Below are 25,365 nucleotides of genomic sequence, written 5' to 3' on the forward strand. Positions count from 1 at the left end.
ATGGATAAAAATTAGACTATTGTGGTGAGCACGATGCAGTCTATACAGAAACTAATAAATAATAATGTACACCTGAAATTACACAATATTATAAACCAATATGACCTGAATAACTGGGGGGAAAAACAAACACAAAGAGATACCACTTCACATCCAAGAGAATGCCTATAATCAAAAAGACAGCTAACAACAAGTGTTGACAAGAACGTGGAGAAATGGGACTCCTCGTACATTGCTGGTAGGAACGTAAAATGCCACAACTGCTGTGGAAAACAGTTTGGCAGTTTTCTCACTCTAACTCTATGCCCATATGCCCAGCAATTCTACTCGTAAGTATACACCCAAAAGAAATGAAAACATATGTCTATACAACACTTGTTCGTGAATATTCATAGCAGCATTACTCATAACAGCCAAAAAAAGGAAACTGATAAATGGATAAACAAAATGCAGTATATCCATACAATGGAATATTATCCACCTATATAAAGGAATAAAATATCTTCCCCCAAAAAATACAGATGTTTAAATAGGAACATCCCAAAAGTGGCTAAACAAAATAACCAAAAAGCATACTGGCACTCAACATTATTACTCATTGAGGAAATGCAAATTAAACCACAGTAAGACCCACTACACACCTACCAGCATGGCTAAAAAGCAAAGGACAAACAACATCAAGTGTTACCGAGGACCTGGAGCAATCGGTGCTTTCTTACATTTGTCATTTGGCACAACCACTCGGGATGTATTTGCACATACCGTGACTCGACATTCCCACTCCTAGGTAAACCCCAAAAGAAACGTGTACCTACGTTCACCAAAAAACACATACGAGAATGTTCACATCACCTTTATTTGAATACTCCAAAACTGGAAACAATTCAAATGTCCATGGATAATACGATGAATAAAGAAACTGTGGCATACTCAGACAATGGAAAATTATACAGTAATGAGAATAAACAAACTACCACAGTATGCAACAGCACAGATGAATCTTAGAAACATCACGTTGATTGTAGAGCACACACTGCACGACGTCCTTTATATAAAGTTCAGAATCAGGCAAAACTAACCCAGGTATCAGAAGTCTGGGTAGCAGACACCCTTGGGGAAGTGCAGGACTGGAAGGGGCATAAAGAGGCTCTGGTAATGTTTCCTGCTTGAACTAGGTACTGGAGACATGTATGATAACACATACATAACGTGTGCATTTTTCTGATATGTATCATACATTAATAAAATTTACCAAAAAAAAATACAGTCTTCATGCTTTGGTTAAATGTCTTATTGTTACTGAACCTGGCTAGCGACAGGTACTACAAAACCATAATGACAAATTCTAGCAGACTACTTCTATAAGAGAAGGAAAATAGAGGGCTGACTCAGCTGGAGACAGGGGAACACTTGACCATTCACTGGCCCATATAATGACTGGCATTTTGTTTCACCTTCGAGTTCAAGGAGTTCACAGAACACAGGCAACCAGCAAGGATGGGGAAGCAACCAAGATTCTCGAAGTCTAAATGCTAGCCTTGGAATCTGATAGGGAGGAGACGACCTAGACTCCAAGGATAGAGTTCATCTTAACCAGCTTAGCAAACAATTTTCAAACCACACAGGACGGAGAACCCTCTAAGCCTTTCTTCGGCTAGTGCTTATCAGGAGGCTACTGGGTAGCAGGTGCTTTCCATATAGTACCAAGAATCCATCCCCCCTCTCCCGTAGGAGTTGTACTTCACAGTAACCAAGGAGTTGTTCTTTGTAGAGGTACCCCAGTTAATAAATGAAGAAAGGGGCCGGCCCTGTGGCTCAGCGGTTAAGTGCGCGCGTTCCGCTACTGGCGGCCCAGGTTCGGATCCTGGGCACACACGGATGCACCGCTTCTCTGGCCATGCTGAGGCCGCGTCCCCACATACAGCAACTAGAAGGATGTGCAACTATGACGTACAGCTATCTGCTGGGGCTTTGGGGGGTAAAAAAAAGGAGGAGGATTGGCAATAGATGTTAGCTCAGAGCTGGTCTTCTTCAGCAAAAAGAGGAGGATTAGCATAGATGTTAGCCCAGGGCTGATCTTCCTCACAAAAAAAAAAAAAAATGAAGAGAGTGCCATTTTGCAACCCCTAATCAGTTAATGATTCTGAGCAATGAATATCAATGACTGTTAACATCACAAAGCAAAATGATCAGACTTATTATGCCTGATTAAAAAAACCTCAATACCAGTTACATATATTCTTGCTAAAAAACAAGTTCAAAATCATTAACTATCAGGGAAATGCAAATCAAAACTACAATGAGATATCACCTCACGCCCGTCAGAATGGCTATAATTAACAAGACAGGAAACAACATGTGTTGGAGAGGATGTGGAGAGAAGGGAACTCTCATACACTGCTGGTGGGAGTGCAAACTGGTGCAGCCACTATGGAAAACAGTATGGAGATTCCTCAAAAAATCAACGATAGAACTACCATATGATCCAGCTATTCCACTGTTGGGTATTTATCCAAAGAACTTGAAAACACCAATTTGCAAAGGTACATGCACCCCTGTGTTCATTGCAGCCTTATTCACGATAGCCAAGACTTGGAAGCAACCTAAGTGCCCATCAAGGGACGAATGGATAAAAAAGCTGTGGTATATATACACAATGGAATACTACTCAGCCATAAGAAACGATGAAATCCAGCCATTTGTGACAACATGGATGGACATTGAGGGCATGATGCAAAGTGAAATAAGTCAGAGGGAGAAGGTCAAATACCGTATGATTTCCTTCATTAAGTAGTAGATAATAACAACAATAAACAAACACATAGAGACAGAGATTGGATTGGTGGTTACCAGAGGGGAAGGGGGGAGGGAGGAGGGTGAAAGGGATAATTCGGTACATGTGTGTGGTGATGGGTTGTAATTAGTAATTTGGTGGTGAACATGATGTAATCTATGCAGAAATAGAAGTACAATGATGTACACCTGAAATTTTTACAATGTTATAAACCAATGTTACTGCAATAAACAAAAATTTTAAAAATAAAACCAACCAGCAATTAAATATTTGTTTTAACTGCATTACATATTAAAACAACAGCCGATATTATTGTTAAAGGCTGAAATCCAGGATACAGTGCAATCATTTCTGTCTAAATTTCTGTTAAGTTAAATCAATAGATATATTTTGTTTAAAAATTTTAATTAGAGAATTTTACATTTTATAAAATGTACCAAATGTATATAAATTGGAGCTCTATTGCCTGATCTAGAGATATTGGAAGAGAAATCAATGTCTTTAAAATTTAAAAAAATTGGGCCGGCCCTGTGGCTTGGTGGTTAAGTGCGCGCGCTGCAATGCTGGTGGCCCGGGTTCGGATCCCGGGTGCGCATCGAGGCACCGCTTCTCCGTCCATCCTGAGGCCGAGTCCCACATACAGCAACTAGAAGGATGTGCAGCTATGACATACAACTATCTACTGGGGCTTTGGGGGGAAAAAATAAAATAAATAAAATCTTTAAAAAAAAAAAAAAAAAAAATTTAAAAAAATTAAAGTTCGAGGGCCAGCTCCGTGGCTTAGCGGTTAAGTGAGCGCGCTCTGATGCTGGCGGCCCGGGTTCGGATCCCGGGCAAGCCCCAAGGCGCCACTTCTCCGTCCAACGCGAGGCCGAGTCCCACGTGCAGCAACTAGAAGGATGTGAACCTATGACATACAACTATCTACTGGGGCTTTGGGGGGAAAAAATGAATAAATAAAATCTTAAAAAAAAAAAAAAAATTAAAGTTCGGTAAGCAATTTTTAGAAATAAAAAAAAAAAAAAAAAAAAAAAAAGACAAACCTACATCTGATGGAGCCTCTAGCCCAGAGCTGTCCAATCAAAAGACAACGTGAGGGCCGGCCCCGTGGCTTAGCGGTTAAGTGCGCGCACTCCGCTACTGGCGGCCTGGGTTCGGATCCTGGGCACACACGGATGCACCACTTCTCTGGCCATGCTGAGGCCGCGTCCCACATACAGCAACTAGAAGGATGTGCAACTATGACATACAACTATCTACTGGAGCTTTGGGGGGGAAAAAAAAGGAGGAGGATTGGCAATAGATGTTAGCTCAGAGCCGGTCTTCCTCAGCAAAAAGAGGGGGATTAGTACGTATGTTAGCTCAGGGCCGATCTTCCTCACCAAAAAAAAAAAAAAAGACAACGTGAGCCACAAGTGTGAGCCATATATGTAATTTTAAATTTTCTAGTAACCACATTAAAAAAAGGAATTAGAAACACAAATTACTTTTAGTAATATTTTATTTAACCCAAATATACAAAATATTATATTCCAACATGCAATCAATACTTTTTTAAAGTACTAATGTGACACTTTACATTCTTTCTCGCACCAACTTTGAAATCCGTGTGTATTTTGCACTCACAGCACATCTCAATTCACAATAACCACATTTCAATTGCTCAAGAGCCACATGTGGCTACCGGCCATCATTCTGGAAAACAGCAGCTCTAGATCTTAAATATCAATGACAGGAAATACAGAGCACAGAGGAACATGTTAAACAACATCATAAGAATGCAATCAGCAAAATCAAGGTTATGGGAAATTTTGGGACAAATGAACCATTATCTTCAAAACTTAATAACAAGAGAAAAATAAAGAATGGACATCAATAGACTGAGATTTAAGAGAGATCTATCAAGGGCAATGAACAGAACATATTTTTTCCCAATGTGAAATGAAATAAATCTAAACAGTGACTGGATATCTATTGACTGAAATATTTATACTAACTGAAATATTCACAGATGAAACGTCTGATAACTGCTTCAAAGTCACTGAGGATGGCGTGGGGACTGGCCATGAGGAGAGAACTGCTGATGCTGGGGCTAGGTACATGGAGCTCATTCTACCACCATATCTACTTCTGAATCGGTTTGAAAAAGTTCAATGATAAAATATCTACATAAGCATTTCCTTGTATATGTTCAATGATTACAATAGTGGCGGCCTGCCCAGAGAAGAACTGAGTGGCTAGCGCACAAAGGAGGGAGATGTTTCACTTTATACTTTTATGCTTTTTGAATTTTGAACCATATAACTGTCTTACCTACCCAAAAAATTATATTTAAACATATATACCTTGACAATCCATGAGCCTCTCTGCATCCCCACCATGCCACCGGGCCCAAGACCTATTCACTGGTCCCCCTGCTTCCACTCGATAATCCTTCAATCCACTCTCCACACAGCAGCATGCATTCGTGCCTAAACTCCTTCAGTGACTGTCTACAGTGCCCAGGAAACTACCAACCTGTCACCACAGTGACAAGGCCCTATGTGACCTGGCCCTGCCACTCCAGCTTCACCTCATGCCACCTGCCCCTTCTGACTTAGTAATTCCACCATGCACCAAAGGATACAGACTCACCCAATTCACAACCAAGGAAATGGGGACATCTAGATAACAAACACCAAGTGGTTATTAAAAATGTCAAAGGCACGGATGCACGAGATAATATGTGAAACAGGAGAGTGCAAATAGCACGTACTTACCAATTACAGCCACTTATAAACATCAACATGCACACTCATAAGCATCAGAAAAAAACAGATGACAAATATTTGGCATTCTTAGGTTTCAATTTTCTAGATTTGCTAAAATGTCTACTTTTTTTTTTTTTTTTTTTGAAACATACATACTATATACATAGCCATTCCAATTCATGCCTCACCTCCTTTAAGACCTGGACTAACTAATCTTCCTCAAGGAGCCTTTCCCAAAACAGTCTGGCTGCAACAATCAGTGCAACGACACAGGCCTCATCTTGCTTACTTTTAAGTGATTCCGTCTCATGTCCTGCTTGGTAACATTTGTTCTATTACACTCTTAAATTTCATGAAATCAGGGACTAATCTCAAAAACTTGTATATCCTCTACACAATGTCTAGAATAGCACCTCATAAACAGAAGGTGCTCAATCAATTAAATGCTTATAGACCCCTTGGAAAGAGCATTTTAAATAGATCTGATCAAGAACTACAAACCTATTAAAAGTAGGATGCAGAAAGCAGTCCAAAAACTTTCCAAAACAAAATAGCAACTGATAGTGATGTTATTGGGAAAGTGACCTTCTATCTAGGAAGACACCATTTCAAAATAAATACCACTTTCGAAGAGTTAAAAGAACCACTTCAACTTTTGTTTTTCAAAATCCATAACCTTCAAAGAGATTTTTTTTTTTAAATAAATGAAAATACTAGAAGTTAAATAAAAGCAGAACAGGGCTGGCCCCGCGGCTTAGCGGTTAGGTGCGCACACTCGGCTACTGGCGGCCCGGATTTGGATCCCGGGCACGCACCGACGCACTGCTTCTCCGGCCATGCTGAGGCCACATCCCACATACAGCAACTAGAAGGATGTGCAACCATAACATACAATTATCTACTGGGGCTTTGGGGGAAAAAAAAGGAGGACTGGCAATGGATGTTAGCTCAGAGCTGGTCTTCCTCAGCAAAAAGAGGAGGATTAGCATGGATGTTAGCTCAGGGCTGATCTTCCTCACAAAAAAATTAAAAAATTAAAAAAAAATAAAAGCAGAACAGTAAATGGGAGGACTTCTCAATCCTGGAACTGATGCTTTTTGTATCACACCTGCAGTAGGCCAAAATAATGGCTCCAATAACTATTCCCTACCTGATTTGCTGCGCAAGCAACATAAGCTGAAATCAAAACGGCCACTTACAGTAAGATAAAGGCATCTACCAAACATGGCGGGCCAACGAAACGACAGAGAACATAGAGCTCCTAAAGAGAAGAGCCCAAAACATGGTTATCAGTTAAATAAATTATTTTCAAAGACAAACTCAATAAAATGCGGTCAAACATACAAACTGGTTTGTGCTACAACAGAAAGCAGAAGCAGGAAATGGAGCTCCAGCCCCACTCTGGCACTGACCACACGTGGGGTCTCCAAGAGCATCTCCCAAAGGACATGAGGGCTGAGGCACATCTGTTGCCCTTGCTAACCTCTGCTATGACTCCAGAACCACACACTACACAGTAAGATCTCGAGATGGGCAGCCCTTTCCACAGGACAGCTGTGCTTTTAGGGTGGGTGAAAATTCGCTTCTCAAGATTTACAGGGCCTGCCCCGTGGCTTAGCGGTTAAGTGCGCGCACTCTGCTGCTGGCGGCCTGGGTTCGGATCCCCGGCGCGCACAGATGCACCACTTCTCTGGCTATGCTGAGGCTGCGTCCCACATATAGCAACTAGAAGGATGTGCAGCTATGACATACAACTATCTACTGGGGCTTTGGGGGAAAAATAAATAAAATTAAAATAACTGTTAAAAAAAAAAAAAAAAAAGGGCCGGCCCTGTGGCTTGGTGGTTAAGTGCGCGCGCTGCGATGCTGGCGGCCCGGGGTTCGGATCCCGGGTGCGCATCGAGGCACCACTTCTCCGTTCATCCTGAGGCCGAGTCCCACATACAGCAACTAGAAGGATGTGCAGCTACGACACACAACTATCCACTGGGGCTTTGGGGGGAAAAAATAAAATAAATAAAATCTTTAAAAAAAAAAGATTTACAATAAATGCTTCTGATTTCTAGATGGCAGAATAGACTTTCCACCTCCTGCTCATATCAAAAACCAACCAAAGACAGGAACAGGAAAGAGAAACATAGACTCACCTAGGAGACACCTGAAACTGTACACAAAACATGAATAGGAATATGGCAAATGGAGGAAAATTCAATCACCCCACAGAGCAGAGATAGAAGGAGCTAAATAAGGGAGTTACCGCTAAGAAGCAGGCTGACTGGCCCCACAGAACCATGGAAAGGCTCAGAAGATGGGGGTGACACCTGGAGCTAAAAAGGGGTGTGAGTATAAAAATGCGAGTAAGGAACATTGTACTTCTAGGTCCCCAGGCCCCTCCTGCCCACTGAGGCAAGCCCTCCTCGTCTGCTGCCACAGGAGACCAGAGGGCTAGCTCTGTAAAAGCTCCACCAGAAACGTACCACACTTGGGCACAGCAGGCACAAAGGAAAACAGGAGTAACACAGGGAGATCAGGTAAAAAGGTTATCTACTGAACCATGGGAAGACCCTCCTCTTCCCTCTGCCCCTTAACCTAGCTCTAGAACATCCAGCTTACACTAACAAGGCAAGAGACTGAAGGATCCTTCTCCAAGGAAACCAAACCAGTAGATAATAACATTTGGAGGCAAGCCAACAAAAAAACATTAGTCATCACCCTCCAGCGACAGCAATAAGTAAACAAGCCCCCCAAACACTCAGCTTTCCATTTTTAGTACTTTATTCTTCAAAGTGAATAAACAGCCAAGGATCACCACACAGTGGAAGAAGGTTTCCAGCATGAAAGAAAAAGACCAAAAGATACCACAGCAAAGAGGGATGCAGGGGAAACAGAAATAATGCAGGAGGGCCGGCCCCGTGGCTTAGCAGTTAAATGCGTGCGCTCTGATGCTGGTGGCCCAGGGTCGGATCCCGGGCTCGGATCCCAGGCTCGCACCGACGACTGCTTCTCCAGCCATGCTGAGGCCACATCCCACATACAGCAACTACAAGGATGTGCAACTATGACATACAACTATCTACTGGGGCTTTGGGGGAAAAATAAATAAATAAAAATTAAAAAAAAAAAGGAAAGGAAAGAATGCAGGAAACAAAAATTTTTTAACCATTTTTTTTAAATTTTAACTGTAATTTTAAACATTTAACTGAAATTAAGATATAAGCAAAGATAGTATACATAAAACAAGAACAGGAAGCATTAAGAAAGGAAAAGAGAACAGTAAAGAACATGAAAATATGACAGAAGTTAAAAATTCAGTAAAAGAATTGGAAAATAGTCAAAAACAGTCCCAAAAAGTAGAACAAAAAGATCAAGACATGACAAGGAGAAAAGATTTCAAAAATTAGAATACTGAGCACAGGAAGTCCAACATTCAACTAAAGGAACTGGAAAAGGAGAACACAGAGAAAATAGTAGCAAACAAACTCTCTAAATGAAAGGGCCTCCATTCCCAGATTTCAGGGCTACTTAGTACCCTGCCTGATAAATGAAAAAAGGCTACCACTAGGCACATGATGAAAAGTACGAAAATCAAGGGCACAATGATCCTAAAACTTTGGTGGGAGGATAATGCTTACTAAGGATTAAGAATCACGGGGCCAGCCCCGTGGCTTAGTGGTAAAGTGCTCATGCTCCGCTACTGGCAGCCCGGGTTCGGATCCCGGGCACACACCAACACACCGCTTGTCCGGCCATGCTGAGGCTGCATCCCACATACAGCAGCTAGAAGGATGTGCAACTATGACATACAACTATCTACTGGGGCTTTGGGGTCAAAGCGGTCTTCCTCAGCAAAAAGAGGAGGATTGGCACAGATGTTAGCTCAGGGCTGATCTTCCTCCAAAAAAAAAAAAAAAAAAAAAGGATTAAGAATCAAACTGGACTTCCCAACAGCAACAATGAAAACCAGAAGATACTGGAGCAATAACCAAAATCACTTCCAACCTGGAATGCCAAGCCCAGCCAAACTTATTCTTTAAGTGTGGTGACAGAATAAATACACTTTCAGACATGCAAGTCCCAAAAGTCTGCCTCCCACCAGACTACTGGGAAGCTACTGGAAAATGTGTTCCACCACCACGAGTCAGTAAATACGCACCACGATGTGAGTAAAGCTCACATGTAGGGGAGCCATTAGATGCAGGGAAGGGGCTCATCTCCCAAGAAAGGTGAGGAGGACTCCCAGGATGCAGTGGGCACCAGGCCAAGAGAACAAGCCTTCTGACCTGGGCAGGGGACAGAGGAGCCAACTGCTGAGTCAGCAGGGTTGAGGGGTGAAAACTTCAATTGGGAAACATTTTACAGAATGAAAGGCGCAAGAACATTATTCTGAGGTCCAAAGGAAACCAGGCAAAGGAAAAATAAGGCAATTATTAACTCCAGGGAAGGAAAAAACGCTGTACAAAAAAAGAAATACAATTGTAGTTTACTGTCTGGCTCAGCACGGCATAATAATGCCCTGAATAGACTGACGAAGATTCTGGACGCAGATTTAACCAAAATTGTGAGTTATCTAGATAACAAACAGAGAGTATGAGAGAATTGAAATTGTCATCTACTATTAGTGGAAGCCAACATATAACCCCTAAAATTGGTGAATAAAGATATAACATCAGGGCCGACCCCGTGGCTTAGCGGTTAAGTGCGTGCGCTCCGCTGCCGGCAGCCAGGGTTCGGATCACGGGTGCGCACCGAGGCACCACTCCTCCAGCCACGCTGAGGCCGCGTCCCACATACAGCAACTAGAAGGATGTGCAGCTATGACAGACAACTATGTACTGGGGCTTTGGGGGAAAAATAAATTAAAAAAAAATCTTTAAAAAAAAAAAAAAGATATAACATCAGAGGCATATTATTTAGAAACATGAAGTAAATGATAGCGTCAAGTGGCTGCTGCCTCTCTAGAAAGGCAGGAGAGGAGAGTGACCTTTTTTTAACGTCTTTTAGCATTATTTGACTTTTTAACCTACATGCATGTGCATATATTATTTTAAGAAACAAAAAATTGGGCCGGCCCCATGGCTTAGCGGTTAAGTGCACGCGCTCCGCTGCTGGCGGCCCGGGTTCGGATCCCAGGCACACACCAACGCACCACCTCTCCGGCCATGCTAAGGCCACGTCCCACATACAGCAACTAGAAGGATATGCAGCTACGACATACAACTATCTACTGGGGCTTTAAAGAAAATAAATAAATAAAATTACTTAAAAAACAAAAAATAACCTTAAAGAAAGAAATACGTAGTAGCCACCCTGCTAGAAAAGCATACAATTTGCCTGGGAAGGTCCCCCTGCTGAAAGGTGACATTTTGCTGGGTCAAAAGCCTCAAGTCAAGTGCACCGTCCTAAGCTCTGGTCCTGGACAATCCTGAACACACATTAAACCCCAGGAGCCCCCACTTACTAATCTACGAAAAGCGGGTGGGACATGTATTCCACTACCTCAGTAATTCTTTTTAGTGTGAAAAAGTGGTAACTATCTTTCTAGGTCAATGAAAAGAAGAAAGAATAAATATGCAGTTAGATAAGCACCAAGTGTCCACTTTGCTGGTTTAATCATCTGGCAGTTAGTGAACCCAGTAACCATTCCCCAGATTTAGTGGCAAGAGATGACCCCATGCCTTCCCACTGCCCAGGAGGCCCCTCACCCCATCTTTGACCACCATAATAAAGACTTGGAATCGCAAATCTAGACCCAGAGCTTTCATCAACTTAAAACGACCACCACAGACACAGCACGCATTTAGCAGCACAGGCCCCAGAGCCAGACCACCTGCATCCATCTCCCCAGCCACGCTCTCTGTGACGATGGGCCTCACTGTGCCTGTCTCATCTGCGAGTGGGGGTTTAACAGGACCTACCTCATGAGACTGCTGTCTGGCTCTAAATTCGCAGGAAGCGCCAGGGCAGGCTGGACACAGGTAAGGGCTTAGGAAGCACAGGCTGTCATCATCGGCTCAGTCAAGCCTCTATTCAAGGCTCCTACGGAATCACAGACATCTGGGGCTACTTGGTCACCAATTATTTATTAAAAGCCCACCACGTGCCAGACACAGAACAAGTGCTAGTCCTACAACTGATTCCCTCTCTCCGCAGTCTGGTTTCCTCCTCTTGGTACCCCTGCACAGGGCAGAGAAAGCTCAACGAGAGGACTCACCTGCAGGGCTCAGCCGGTGCCCGGACCCGGCGTGTGCTCAGCCAGCGACGCCAAGACCCACTGCACACCTGCTCTCCCACAGGCCTGGAGGTGACCGGGGTTATCCAACCCACCTTTCTGTTCGCGGAGCCAAACACTTTCCTCGAACGTCGTGGGCGCTCAACAAACACTCCACGCGTTGAGTTTAAGAACTCCCCCGAACCTTCCCAGTTTACTTACGTCAAGTCCCAAAACGAGGAAAAGAGAAAGAAACACACAGGCTGTCCACGACCTGGATCGAGATGCACTGTTGCACGCACGCACCAAGCACCGCAACAGCTCCCCACCGCGCCCGAGCCTCCCATCTCGAGCAGTCCCCGCCGTCACCACCACACACGGGGCAATCTGAGAAAACCGCCGGGTCATCACTTTTCTCCGAGCTGGCCCCCCGTGCCAGCCCCGGGACCGCACGACCGCCGCCCTCCCGCCGGCGGTGCGTGCCCCCGGAGTCGGTGTCCGCGCGGCTCGGGCGAGGGGACCAACCACCCGGGAAGGCGCGCCGCGGAGGCCACGAGCGCTAACAAAAGAAGGGAACTTTCGCACCCGCCGCCGAGAGCGGCTGCCGCGCGGGAGCCCACGCCGCGCCCGCGCCCTGACAGCGGCCGGCCCGGGCGGCTCCGCCGGGGAGCAGCGCGCCGGGCCCGCCAACTTTCCGGGAAGACGGGCCGTCCCGCTCGCCACGGGCGGAAGGTCAGCGGGCCGGAGCGGCCGCGGCCACAGCCTCGCCTCGGCGGCGCCCGAAGTTGGCCGGCGCGCCCCACTTTCCCTTTTGTCCTCCGCCCTCCGCGGGCTCCCCGCGCGCCCCGCCCGCCCCGCACAAAGCGCGCCCGGCGCAGCGCGGCCCGGACGCCGGCGGCCTCGGCCCGGCCTCGGCCTGAGGCAGCGACAGGAGGCGGCGGCGGCGGCGGCCGGGCCCGCGCTCCGCCGCGCGGCGACCCCCGCCCGCGCGCGCCCGCCCGCCGCCGCCCCGGCCCGCGCCGGCCCGCCGGCCCCGCCCGCCGGCCGCCGGCCGCCGGCCCGCTCCTCACCTCGGCGTCGGCGGCGGCCATGGCCCGGGCCCGCAGCGTGGCCCCGCCCTCCCGCGCGCCATCGCCCCGCCCGCGCCTCGCGGCCCAGGGCGGGGCGGGGCCGGCCGCGCGCGTCTGCGCCTGCGCCCGCGCCCGCGCCTGCGCGCTGCGGCCCTACGTGCGGCGTCCGCAGGCGGCCCTGCGCCGGCCGGAACCGGGCGCGCCGCCGACGGGGAGGGGCGGGGCCGGAAGGGGCGGCCTTCCGGAGTCGTCGGGGCGGCTGGACTTCGTCCTCCGGTTTTCGCCAACAGCCTCTCGTTCTCCGTAGGCATTCTGGTGGGCTGGCCGGGGTGGAGAAGGAACCCTGACCTCTAACCCCGGACACACATCGATTCCTCGGCCTTCGCAGAAGGCGGACCCCGACTTGCGTCCTAGGGCGGTGCCTCGGTTGGGGGGTGTGCCCGGCGGGGGGAGTGGGGCCGGCCTGTGGCGGTGCTCCGGTTATGGGGGTGCCCGGTTAGGGGGAATGCCCTAGCTGGGCGTTGCTCTGGTTAGGGGGAATGCCCTAGTGGGGGGTTCCGGTTATGGGGGTGCCCGGTTAGGGGGAATGCCCTACCTGGGGGTTGCTCCGGTTAGGGGGAATGCCCTAGCTGGGGAGGTGTTCCGGTTATGGGGGTGCTCGGTTAGGGGGAATGCCTTATATGGGGAGTGCTCCGGTTATGGGGGTGCCCGGTGAGGAGGAATGCCGTAGCTGGAGGTTGCTCCGGTTAGGGGGAATGCATTAGCTCGGGGGGGTGTTCCGGTTAGGGGGGTGCCCGGTTAGGGGGAATGCCGTAGCTGGGGGTTGCTCCGGTTATGGGGGTACTCGGCTGGGGGCGTGCTCCAGCTGGGAGCATGGGTATGCCTGCTGGGGACAACGTCCTGATTGAGAAGGCTGCCCTGAGCGGGACGAAGGGAATGTCCCAAAGGGGAGGATTGCCCCAACTTGGGAAGATGTGTCAACAGGAATGGTTGCCTCCGTTGGGGATGCTCCGGGTAGGGGAGGTGCCCCAGGTCGGGAGTGCTCCAGCCAGGAGGCATGTCCAGATTGTGGGAGAGGATGCTCTGATTAGGGAAGGTGCCCCACTAGGAGAGTATGCCCTGGCTGGGGACAGTGTCCTGACTGGGAAGGCTGAGGGTGGGGTGGGGAATGTCCCAATAGGGAGGAGTCCCCCCATCGGGGCGTGCTCCACTTAAGAGGTGTGCCCCGGCTAGGCAGCCTCCTTGATCACCCCAAGCTCCCTGCCTCCCACCCAGTTATGCACAGGGCAAGACCTTGCCTGCCGACCAAGCAGCATTCACTGGACAGCAGCACATAAGTTGGCTTAGGCCACCCGCTCCCCATGGCCAGACCTGTTTCTCCATCCCCTGAGAGTTGAGGAAAGAAGCACATCCTGAAATTGGGGTTCTCGGGCCAGTGTTCGCAACAAGAACTGAAGAGGCCTTGACTGGAAGGCTAATCTGCCCCTCCCCTCCGCCCCCATGAGGGCTCAATCTCATGGGAGACAGACTCCAGGAAAATTACTCCACTAAGTTGGGTACTGACGATGCACACAGGTGCAGAGGAGGAAGTGGACGACCCGAGTACCAAGGAAACCTTCCCAGGTTTCTTTGGGACAGCCGAAGTCAGCTCATGACAGGCCAGTGACCCCAAGCTGTCTGGAGCCTCGGGACAGGCGGCCCAGTAGGAGTTGCCCTCTGTGGCCTGCACGGCGTGATCTGACCTGCCTTCACCTACACCTTCCTCTCTGGCACCATCCGTTCTACCTCCATTCCTGCCTTGGGCCTTAGGGTGTCCCTTTTTCTCTCAAGTATCTGTGTGGCTCACTTCTCTACCGTCCTTCCATCTTAAATACCACCTCTTCACAGGCTTCCCTTGCCTCCCTACTTTAAAATGCTACACCCCAGAACCTCCTTGCCTAGTTTTATTCCATGACCCTCCATCGCTTTGGTGTCTGTCTTCCGCACCAGAATGTAAGGGGGTTTTGTTTTGTGTTCCCTAGTGCCAAGAACAATGCTTGGCGTGCAGGAGACACAATAAATAGTTGTTGAATGAATAAATGAGTTTAGACGTGGAGAAAGATCCTTTACCAGGCAAATAGCGTCAGTGGGTGAATGTGCCAGAAGTAGGCTACGCCCCCATTTTGCACCTTCAGCCTGACTTGCGCTACCCTTGTGTGATCACTGATCACTCATGTCAGGTGCTGTTCTCAGCATGAGGTGTTAACTCTAACCATCATGTCTGCCCTGAGAGGTGGACACTGTTCTTATCCACATTCTGTACCTGAACAAACCGAAGCAAGGGAGTGCTTTCAAGGCCACGTCACTGTTGAGAGGCAGAGACGGGACTCGAACCTAGGCAGATTTTCCTTTCAACAATGAGGCTACAGGTTCTAGGTACATGGTTGCCTGGTTAAAGAGCACATTTCCAACTGAAGGGGTAGCCAGTGGGATGTGTGCAAGTGATACAATCTACTTCCCAGCCTGCCCCCCAAGAAGTTGGGAGGTGCAGACCCAATAAGCTGGGTGACGGTGAAAACTGGAACAGCTGCCCTGGATGGAGGCGTGGAAACCACAACTGGAGAATGACAGCTATGCCATGAGGCCCAAATCTTCCACCTCTGAACTATTAAATGTACAAGAAAGCAACTTACGTTATTGGAGGAAGGGGGACCACCTTGACCTGTCGCCTTATAGTCATGAATTTCCTATAGATAAGGTAATTGAGACACCTAGCCAAAGTTACCCTTGCACCATATGGCAGAGCTGGAATTTGAACCCAAAGTGTTATCTTAACTCCCCCTCCGGTGTTGCCCAAAGCACGTTCCAGGACCAACGGCCAGTAGGGGGTTTTTACGGGCTCTCCCCTCAGCACTGGAACATCTGCAGGATGTTCCTTTGGGAATCGTTGCTCTGCAGAACCCTGACTTTTTAGTTGCTCTTGGGTTCCTTGGGTCCTAGACGACAGTCCTTTGACACATAGACCTCAGGACCGGGCTTGTGTGCTGGCATTCGGATGGGAGACAAGCAGCAGCATCCCTCAGGGCCAGACATGGCAGTGGTGCCAGCTGGGACCTGAGACTTGAGGCTAAGGGTAAGGGAATTCCACGGGGGAGGGGACTTGGGCAAGCCCTCCTCCTCACCCCCGACAGGATTTCCTCTGGTGCAGAAACTGCACTGAACGACGGATGCAGGACGGGCGAGCCCAAGGCGTGCGTTAAGGAAATCGTTGGGGGAGGGGGGGTCTTCTCCCCGCGTCAGAAGTACATTTTAAATCAATGCCAAGGCTCCAGACACACAAGCCTGGCTTCCAGGGCGCATCCTTAACCAGAACCGGGAGGCCAAGCACCAGCCCAGGCCCTGGATTAAAGGGAAGCAACACAGGTGCAACTCCTCGGCCTCGAGCACACCCGTAGACCTGCCTTCCCACCCAAGACATCTCAAAAGAGGAGAGGCCCAGTGCCGAGGAGAGGGTGCGTGTGCCAGGGGCCGGGAGAGGGGACCGACGAGAGGGGTGTGCGCGCCCAGGAGGGGAGCCAGGCGAGGCGACGCCCCCTGAGTTCGGCCATCTGCGCACCCAGCAGGAAGAGGGCTCCCAAGAAGCCGGCCTGTACCCAGCTCTACAAATGAAGCGCTTTATTTACAGAGCGTCTCTCCAGGCCCCAGCCCCTCGCCCAGGCAAGGCCTAGTGCAGGGAGCCGCAGAGGCTGGTCTGGAGGCGGAGGGAGCGGCCAGCAGCGGAGGGTCCTGAGTGGGCCGGGCCAGGCCGGGAGCAAAGGCACGAGGCCCTGGGCGCCCAGTCCCAGGGCAGAGGTCAGCCTGCCTGGAGAAGGCGGCATGGGGCGAGCTCCCAAGGGTCAGCTCCCAGGGGTCAGGCCGGGGTCCGCACCTCCGCAGCTCTGCTCATAGGACGGCGGGGCCTCTGCGGGGAGAGAGCAAGGTCTGCATGGGGCCAGCGGCGCTCCCTGCCCCACCAGGCCCCAGGTCCCCACTCACCACAGGGGTAGCCCCAGGAGCTGTACTCTGGCGGCAGGATCAAGGTACTGGTGGTGGGCACCGGCCCCCCGGAGCCCTCTGCAAAGTAGGGGACGGTGGCACCTGTGGAGATGCACAAGGGAGGGGGCAAAGAGTGGGGGGCAGGGCTGCCATCCTGAGCATGTGGTTCAGGGGCGCCAGGCACAGAGCCGAAGGCGGCAGGCGGTGGCTGCTGCTGTGAGTGGCTCTTGGTGAAGAGGGAGATGGGGTCCTCGAGGTGGGGGCCACTGGCCACAGCCTCATCCTCCTCCTGGGGGGGTGCTGAGGGCATCACTGGGGACAGGGCCCCAGGAGGAGGACATGGGCCTGGCTGGGGGCTCAGCGGAACATGGTTCACAGGGATATTGCCGATGAAGACCGGGAGGGTCACTGTGGCTTCCGGCACCTTCAGGGAGACCTGGGGAGGAGGGGGTGTGAGTGGCCAGGCTGCCGGCACCCCTCCCCCACCTCTCCCTCCACCCCCAGCACCTGCAAGTAGTAGTCAACGTGGATGAGGCTGCAGCCGGGCAGGGCCGACTGCGGCAGGGCGGGCACTAGGATCTGCTCTCGCCACTGCGCCCGCCTCCAGGCCTTGACGCCCGCACCCTCCACCTCTGCAATGGTCCGCACATCGTAGATCCAGCGCTTGGCCTTATAGGACACTTTCTGGGGAAGGGCCAGCCTGTGAGCCTGGGCAGGCCGGCCCCCTAACCCTCCTCCAGCCCCATGAGGACAGGCCTAGGCAGCCAGAGGGAACTCTGACCTGCAGCAGACTGGCCACCACAGGGCTAGTGTCCTTTCCCGACTGGTTCTCAATGTCGGCCTGCAGCCGCAGCACCTGCCCCACCACGTAGCCGCGGAGGTCGGTGCTGGCAGTGAGGACCACGCTGCCCGTCTTCACCAGCTTGTAGGAGAACTTCTTTGTGGTAAAGGCCACATTGGGTTGCTTGGGGGATAAAGCAGGAAGGGGGTTGGTGAGTGTGGGCAGGCTGGGTCCCTGGACAAGCCCACTCAGCCCTGCCACACACTCCCCCTGGACACAGCACAGTCAGCTCAGGACAGACAGGCTGCTGCTATTCTAGACCCTGGCCACCTCACCTCGGCTGGGGATGGGCCAGTGGGGCAAAGGTGCAGCCACCCAGGAGGCCACTGTCCCGTCCTCACCTCGATGTCTGGGATGCTGTTCAGGTTCAGGGGGCTCAAGATGTAGAACACGCGGCTACACTGGTGATCCTTAGAGAAACGTGGCGTGTCAATGGTGGCCCGCACCTGGTGCACAATCTTCCCAAAAGGGCCCTCGAAGGACGTGGGCGCTGTGGCTGCAAAGAGAGCAGGGACTGGCACCCAACTGCCACCACCTCACCTCCCACTCACCCGCACACCAACTGTCCCCACCAGGCCTGGCCAGGCTGGGCTCTCACCAGGCAGCAGGAACTGGAAGGGGAAGTTGTGCTCTCCAGCAGGCAGGCTCCCTGTAGAGACAGGAGGGAGGTGTGGGGGGAGGGGACTCAGGAGCACCACAGGGCTGGGGACAGAAGCAGGCACTGCAGCTGACCAGCTCACACTGTGTCTGGCTGCTGGGTCTCCCAGCCTCTGTCTCCAGCGCCACGGCAGCACGGGACTGTGGCCTGGGCAAAGGACAGGGGACAAGAGCTTGGCCTGAACAGGGGCCGGGGCAGGGCTGTTCCAGGGGCTGGAGCCCACCCAAATCCAGCACCAGGAGAAGCTGGCCTCCCTCAGCCACCCAGCCCCTATCAGGCGATGCCCCGTGCCTGCCAGGGAGAGATATTCATCAGGTGCACAGCCCTGGGAGAGGATGGGCCAGCACAGACTGGGAGGTGGGGTGGACAGCCAGGCTGCACTCTCCAACAAGGGCTGTATGGGATGAGGCGAGGGGGGGCTCCCAGACTCACCCCTGTCGGCCAGCGACAGAGCGCTGTTGAAGTAGCCCTCCTCCGCCACCCACGCTGCATCATTGGCCTTGTTTGAGACCCTGCAGGAACCCGTGCAGGTCACTCGGATGGCTGCGAAGGGTGGGTGGTGTGAGCCTGGCCACCCACTGGCCTGGGCCCGTCCCTGCCTCCAGCACAGAGGTTCAGGCAGGGCTGGCAGCACCTAGGCACCAGGCAGCCCCACCTGACTGGGCCCTGGGAAGGCCAGCAAGCGGCCTGCTGACCCTCAGAGGACACCTCCTGCCCACTCCCCACCTTGGGGTGCTCCCAGGGAGCCAGGATGGCGAGGCACAGAGTTACATCTGTCCTACAGTTCAGAACAACAGGGCCCCAGTGGTCACCCAGATGAGCCCTGGGCATCCCCCAACCCGGTAAGCTTGGCTCCCAGCCCACCTTGGGCCCAGCAGACCTGTGAAAACCCAGCTCCCTAGAGGAGATGCTTGGGACACCGATGATGAACAGAGGCCTGTGGGGCAGCTGACCTCTGACCCCACCTTTGTGCTGCTGCCAGGCAAGTCAGTCAGGCTAGAAGGCAGCCCTTCCCACTCCAGGAAGCTAACTGCTAGCACTCATGCTGCAGGAATGTGGTCAGACCTGTCTGAGCAGATAAGGCACCCAACAGTCTGGCACACTGGAGGGTGGGGACACCCTTGACTTCCTGGGCCAGTACTTCCCAGGAGGGCTGATTTTCTGCTTCAAGAGATGGCTTGGTCCTCCCCCCGCTCCCCAGACCAGGAACTGTTGGCCATAGAGGTTGCTGCCACTGTTCTGCAGTCAGGAACTCGAATTCCTCAGTCCAACAGACGTGTGCCCAGAGCCCACTATGGGCAGAAGGCCACGGCTGGACAACAAGGGAGGACACCACAGCTGGAGACCCAAGTAGGAAGGGGGCGGGAGCTCAGTGACAGGCAGCCCTGCGGCCCCATCCCTCCTTTCCTGCAGAGCTGAGTCAACGCCCAAGACCAGCTCCCCACCCGGCCCCTCTTCTCCTTCCCCAGACTTGGCCAGCTCCCTGCCCAGCCCCTCTTCTCCTCCCAGACTTGATGGTCAGGCAAGTGACATGACTCAGAATCTGATGCACTCCTGACAGAGCCATCAGGCAGGAAGGACCTGTGTCCCAAGTGCCCAGGGCCAGGGTCAGCCACACCAGCCATGTTCCAGTCTCTCCAGGCTGGCCCACCTTGCTGACGCAGGCCTCCTGGTGGTCACCCACAGCGTACCAGGCTTCCCTGCCCACGAACCCTTGGCGCATCTTCCACCCATCAGCACTGCCAGTGACCGGCCCTCGGCCTCCGTGCCAGCCTAGCCTCATCGCCCAGACCTCAGCCCCGAATTCTAATCCACGCTCTGTCAGCCATCCCCTCCTAGGGCCAGACCTGGAATTGTTCCCACCCCAGAAATCTGGGACACCAGTGGTACTCCTACCGACCAACACAGCCCAACAGAAACACATGGGGCAGTGAACCGACAGACAAGGAGACATGACCCTGATTCCAGATGCTACACTGCTTTAACACTTCCTCTGGGGAGGGTGCATCCCCCCTGGAATCAGCTGCCCTGTGAACGCCGGGCAGACCAACAGAGAATGCCGGAAGGGGCGCAGTGGTCCCCAGACAGGCCCGGTGCCAGCCAATGCTGTCAGGTGACCCCAGTGGATGGCAATGGAGCTGAAGAATCGCCCTGCCCACCTCTGTCCGAGTTCCTAACCACAACGCCATGAGATAGAATGAAACGACTTAGTTTAGGGGTGATTTGTTTCCTAGGGGTGACTTACATTGCAGCAGATAACAGGAACAGATGTCCAACATCACTAGGAATCAAGGAAGCTCAGATGAGTTACCATCTTAACCCATCAGATTGGCAAACATTAAATATTTTGACATGTGTTGGAGAGGAGGTGGAAAAACAGACACTCCCTTACAATGATCAAACTGTGGGCTGATATGGGGCCCTGGAGAAGGAGGCAGACCTGATGCAACTTGACATGCAATACCTGGAGACCAGCAGCTCTCCTTAGAATCTCACCCTACTCACCCAGGAGCCTCGAGCAACACTGCTCAGAACAGCAAACAGCAGAGGCAGAGCCAACGTGTCCACAGCATGGTGGCTGAACCAGTCACCCACCCAGCCTGGACCTGGCCCCCAGAATTCAGGTGAACAAGCCATGGGGCATCTGACCCCAGAAAAAGAAACAGTATAGGGCCAGCCCCAGTGGCCTAGTGGTTAAGTTTGGCACGCTCCACTTCAGCGGCCTGGGTTTGATTCCTGGGCCTGGACTTAGACCACTCGTCTATCAGCGGCCATGCTGTGATGGCGGCTCATATGAAAATAGAGGAAGATTGGCAACAGATGTTAGCTCAGGGCGAGTCTTCCTCAGCAAAAAGAAAAAAATTCTCAAACTGACTCTTGGGTTATCCCAGAGGGTCCCAAGCTCTGTGACCTTCCCAATGCCCAAGCAGAGCCCCTTTTTGCACACACGCTGAGGCCCCTTCAGGGACCCTGCTTCAAGGAGCAGCCTCCAGTCACCGTCTTGGAGTCAAACCTTCCTGTTCCTGTCCACTCTCTCCTCCGCAGGGAAACAACGGAGGCGCAGGGGAAGGACACACACAGCAGGCCCGTCCCTCCTACCCCAGGCAGGGGGGATCTGCTCCTGGAGGTGAGCATGACCATCGCACCAGCGTGTGTGCCCTGTGGCAGGGCCACAGGACTAGGGCAGGTCTGTTCTGGCAGGTGCAGCCTCCACTGAACGGCACTGAGCGCAGGCTGCAGAACAACATTCCATGCTGTGCCAGCTAGGTTTAAAAAGCATTTTAGATCTAACAGTGTTCGGACGCATAATGAAAGGCAGGCACTGAACTGACGGGCATCCGTCTTCGGAGGTCTAGGGCTGCTCTGGTTCTCTAAAGAAAATCATCATGTGCACTGTGCTCCAGATGACTTCCAGAAATTTCCTCTCAAGCCAGCACTCCCACCTGTTCAGCAGCCCTCCTGCCTTGTACCACCTGCCACCTGACCACGAAGACCTCTGCCGGCTCCTCATCCTGGTTCCAAAGGTCCCTCACCTGCACCACCCTCAGCCAACTCCCACAAACCTGGGGCAGCCTGGCCTTGGCCATATTCTTCCACTGAAGCTCTGTCCTGTTTCCAAATCTGCAACATGAGAATAATAACAGCACCCACCTCCCAAGGTTGCTATGAGGATTCATGGAGTTGGTCCATGGGAGGTGGGGAGAATGGCACCTGACCCACGATGAGAGTTCAGGGAGCGGGCTGCTGCCGTTGTCTGGCACCACCCTCACTCACTGCCCACCTCGAGAGCAGAATACAGGGCAGCCCTGCCTGACCCCCAACCCCGTGCTGGGCTGGACCTGGGCTCTAGGAAACGGCTCCTTCCCCAGATTTCTTCCACATCAGCTCCCGAGGCAGCCAGAGCCCTCATAGCCGAGTGCAGATCACCACTGCCACCCCTCAGACAGGTACTGCGTGGGCAAGCCTGGAAGCCCCCCACGGCTTCCTCTGTGCCCTCCTCAGGGTGGAGAGCCTCCCCCTTGCATCACTGGCTGGTGGCGGGAGCTCAACAGGTATCTTTTTTTTTTTTAAGCTGAATAAAATATTATTATTATGTATTTAAATTCAAAGTTGAGGGCCGGGCCGGCCCTGTGGCTTGGTGGTTAAGTGTGCGCGCTGCGATGCTGGTGGCCCGGGTTCGGATCCCGGGTGCGCATCGAGGCACCGCTTCTCCGTTCATCCTGAGGCCGAGTCCCACATACAGCAACTAGAAGGATGTGCAGCTACGACATACAACTATCCACTGGGGCTTTGGGGGGAAAAAAAATAAAATAAATAAAATCTTAAAAAAAAAAAAAAAAAAAAAAACAAAGTTGAGGGCCGGCCCCGTGGCTTAGTGGTTAAGTGCGCGCGCTCCGCTGCTGGCAGCCCGGGTTCGGCTCCCGGGCACACACCGACGCACCACTTCTCCGGCCATGCTGAGGCCGCGACCCACATACAGCAACTAGAAGGATGTGCAACTATGACATACAGCTATCTACTGGGGCTTTGGGGGGGGAAAATAAATAAATAAAATTATTAAAAAAAAAAACAAAACAAAGTTGAGTCTCCAAGAAGTGCTTGGGTGAAGGAGGAGCACCAGGGCCCAGGTCATAGTGGGCACTGCGGGCTCTGGCTGGGAGCAGGACTGGAACGCCACCTCAGGACACAGAAACGGGCTTCAGCTTTAATATCCAATCTGAGGCAAAGGAGAAGGTCTTTCAGGTAGAACATTGCAAGGAGATCAACAAGTATCTTTTGAATGCAAGAAGAAACGAAAAAGAACCATGGTCTTTCCTCTCCCACAGCCAAGCAGGGCTGAAGGAAGCCCCAGCGTGGCCCCAGTACCCATATCCCCTCTCCCCGGGGGGCAACCTGAGCATTACCCTCTCTGGCCCAGCCACCTCCGCAGCCCACGGCCCCCTCTCCTCCCCCACTCAGTGGCCCAGCTAGCACTTTTACAGTTGGGACCATCGGCAGGGGCTCCCTCGGCCTCCTATGGCCTAGCTATCCATTCACCGACATTCCACCTACCAGATGGGGGCTGGGGGGCTCTGCCCAGGCCAGTCACACACAGCTCGGGCCAACCCTTCACTGTAGTCAGCAGAGGCCTGCTCACCCTGGGCCCTAGCTACAGGAGGGCAACAGGGCAGCCGAGACAGGCAGTGAGCACTGCGTGGGGTCTCTGTCGTGTCTGTTTGTCCCCCGAGTCACGAGCCTGCCCCTCTTTCCCGTGGCCCTGCATCTCACTCTCCCCTCAGCCAGGAGCCTTCTAGCACTATGTCACCCCTCACCTCTGGCTTGTGCCCCAGGGAAGAGCTGTGCTGTCCCTGCTGTGCACCCTGCCACAGCTGCACCTACCCCCACCCAAACTCCAACCAGGGAGACAGGAAAGAAGGCGACAGAGCCACTGGGAGGAGGCTCCACAAGGCCAGACGCCTGAGGAGAGGCACCCACGCCTAGCTTCTTCCTGCAGCCTCAAACAGTGGCAAGGTCCGGGGTCCCATCCCAGACGAGGCAGTGGCTGCCCAGAGAGGAGGACAGCGGCCCTCAGTCCTCAGTGGGCACCAGAAGCACTGAGCCCTCAACCACGCAGGGGCCCAGAGGGCCCAGGTCCAGAAGGAAGCCCAGCAGCTGTGGTTTGGGCCAAGCACCCCAAGGTGGAGAAGCACCCCCGCAGGAACATGCCATACAACCTCACACCCAGAGCCAGGGATCAGGCAGAGAGGCCCTGGGCTGCGGCTCTGCCCACCCACCCAGTGGGCTGAGCCGTGAAGTCCGGTCCAGGGCCCTGTTCACACCTTGGTGGGCAGAGGAGGCCAACACCGGCGGAGAGCCCTAGCAAGGGCCGCTGCAGCAACCCGATCCCCAGTCCCAAAGTCCCAGATGTTGGCACCAACAGAAGGACCGGCCAGGAGGCTCAGGTTCAGCTCCTAAATGCCCACTGGGCCGAGGACCGCAGAGACAAGCTTAGGCTGAGAGTAAGCGGGTGCCCGGTGGGCCCTGCTGGGGACCGCACTCTCAGCGGACTGTCTGTGAAGAGGGAGGGCCTGGCCAGGAGTGTGTGACAGAGAAAGCCCAGCGTGGGCCCGGCCCCAGGCGAGGGCCCAGCAGGCGCGGGGCGCACCGGACCCTGGAGAGCCGACACGGAAGGTCGGAGGAATGCGTGTGTTCAGGTCCGAGAGGCCTTCAGCAAGGTGGACAGGCTCTAAGCCCCCGCCCCTGGCTCTGGCCGCTTCGAGGCGGAGAGAGCAGGAAGGGCAAATGCGGAAGGACTGGGCCAGCCGGGCCTCCCGCTCCGCCCCGACCGCCGCCAGCCCCCCGCCCCCCACGGCGTGTCTGCGCCGCCCGGCCGGCCCCACCCCAGCTCGCCCGCAGCCGGCGGGGCCGGAGCGGAGCCCATGCGCCCCGGGCTAGAGGAGGGGCAGAAGGGGGCGGCCGGCGGCCACCGGCAGCGACTTCCGGGAGCCCCGGCCCCGCCGCAGGTGCGGGCGCGGCCACCTGAGCCCGCCCGGCCCGGCCCTCCCCGGGGGTACCCCGCGCCCACCTCGGAAGGGCAGCGACGCACCCAGGCGCACGCGCACGGCCCCCGCCAGCGGCTCCCCCGGGCTGTAGACAACGCGACCGTGGCTCAGGCACACCTCGAAGAGCTGCACCCTCCCCATGCCGCGCCCTGGCCGGGCGGCCGCGTACTGACCTCCACCCGCCGGCGCGCTCCCAACCCCGCCCGCCCGGCCCCGCCCCCGCCCCGCCCCCGCCCGGCCCGCAGGGTGGAGGTCGGGCGCGCTCGCGGGAACCCGGCGCACGGGCGCCCCCTGCTGCCCGGGGGGCGCGGCCGGCTCACCTGTCGCGGGGCTGGGGGACGGGCCGGGCCGGCGCCCCCGCCCCAGTCTCCGCCCGTAGTGCGGCGGGCTCGCGGGGAAGGGCCCGTAGCTGCGCTCTGCGCCGGCCGGCCCGCCCGGGGTCTCCTGCGCCCGCGGCGCGGCACGGAGGACGTCACGAGGGGTGGGCC

The 25,365-nt window shown here is 53.4% G+C and overlaps 2 protein-coding genes across 10 annotated transcripts in view; both read right to left on the reverse strand.

The window, feature by feature from the left end:
* EHMT1 (euchromatic histone lysine methyltransferase 1) overlaps positions 1-12,876 on the reverse strand; it is a 198,887-nt gene extending 186,011 nt beyond the window's left edge. Inside the window, exon 1 of the mRNA XM_087418683.1 lies at positions 12,823-12,876. Coding sequence (XP_087274809.1) covers positions 12,823-12,843 — 21 coding nt within the window. The 5' untranslated portion in view covers positions 12,844-12,876. The remainder of the gene's footprint in view (positions 1-12,822) is intronic.
* Positions 12,877-16,461: 3,585 nt separating this feature from the next.
* On the reverse strand, positions 16,462-25,050 carry ARRDC1 (arrestin domain containing 1). Of its 9 annotated transcripts, none has more exons than XM_087418699.1 (9): positions 24,901-25,050; positions 20,581-20,616; positions 18,768-18,878; positions 18,276-18,326; positions 18,019-18,173; positions 17,618-17,800; positions 17,344-17,520; positions 16,837-17,272; positions 16,462-16,762 (listed from the first exon to the last, which is right to left on the reverse strand). In XM_087418699.1, exons 1-9 carry the CDS (start codon positions 25,016-25,018, stop codon positions 16,698-16,700), a joined length of 1,332 nt encoding a protein of 443 aa, XP_087274825.1. In that variant the 5' UTR covers positions 25,019-25,050; the 3' UTR covers positions 16,462-16,697. The 9 variants fall into 9 exon arrangements, with proteins under 9 accessions (XP_087274825.1, XP_087274827.1, XP_087274828.1 ...); XM_087418701.1 differs by lacking the exon at positions 24,901-25,050 and adding an exon at positions 21,899-24,663; XM_087418702.1 differs by lacking the exon at positions 20,581-20,616 and having other exon boundaries at positions 24,922-25,050.
* Between the last annotated feature and the right edge of the window lie 315 nt (positions 25,051-25,365).

This window comes from Ceratotherium simum, chromosome 29, assembly GCF_057802395.1.
Source record: "Ceratotherium simum simum isolate JZ-2026a chromosome 29, ASM5780239v1, whole genome shotgun sequence".
Classification (NCBI taxonomy): Eukaryota; Metazoa; Chordata; class Mammalia; order Perissodactyla; family Rhinocerotidae; genus Ceratotherium; species Ceratotherium simum.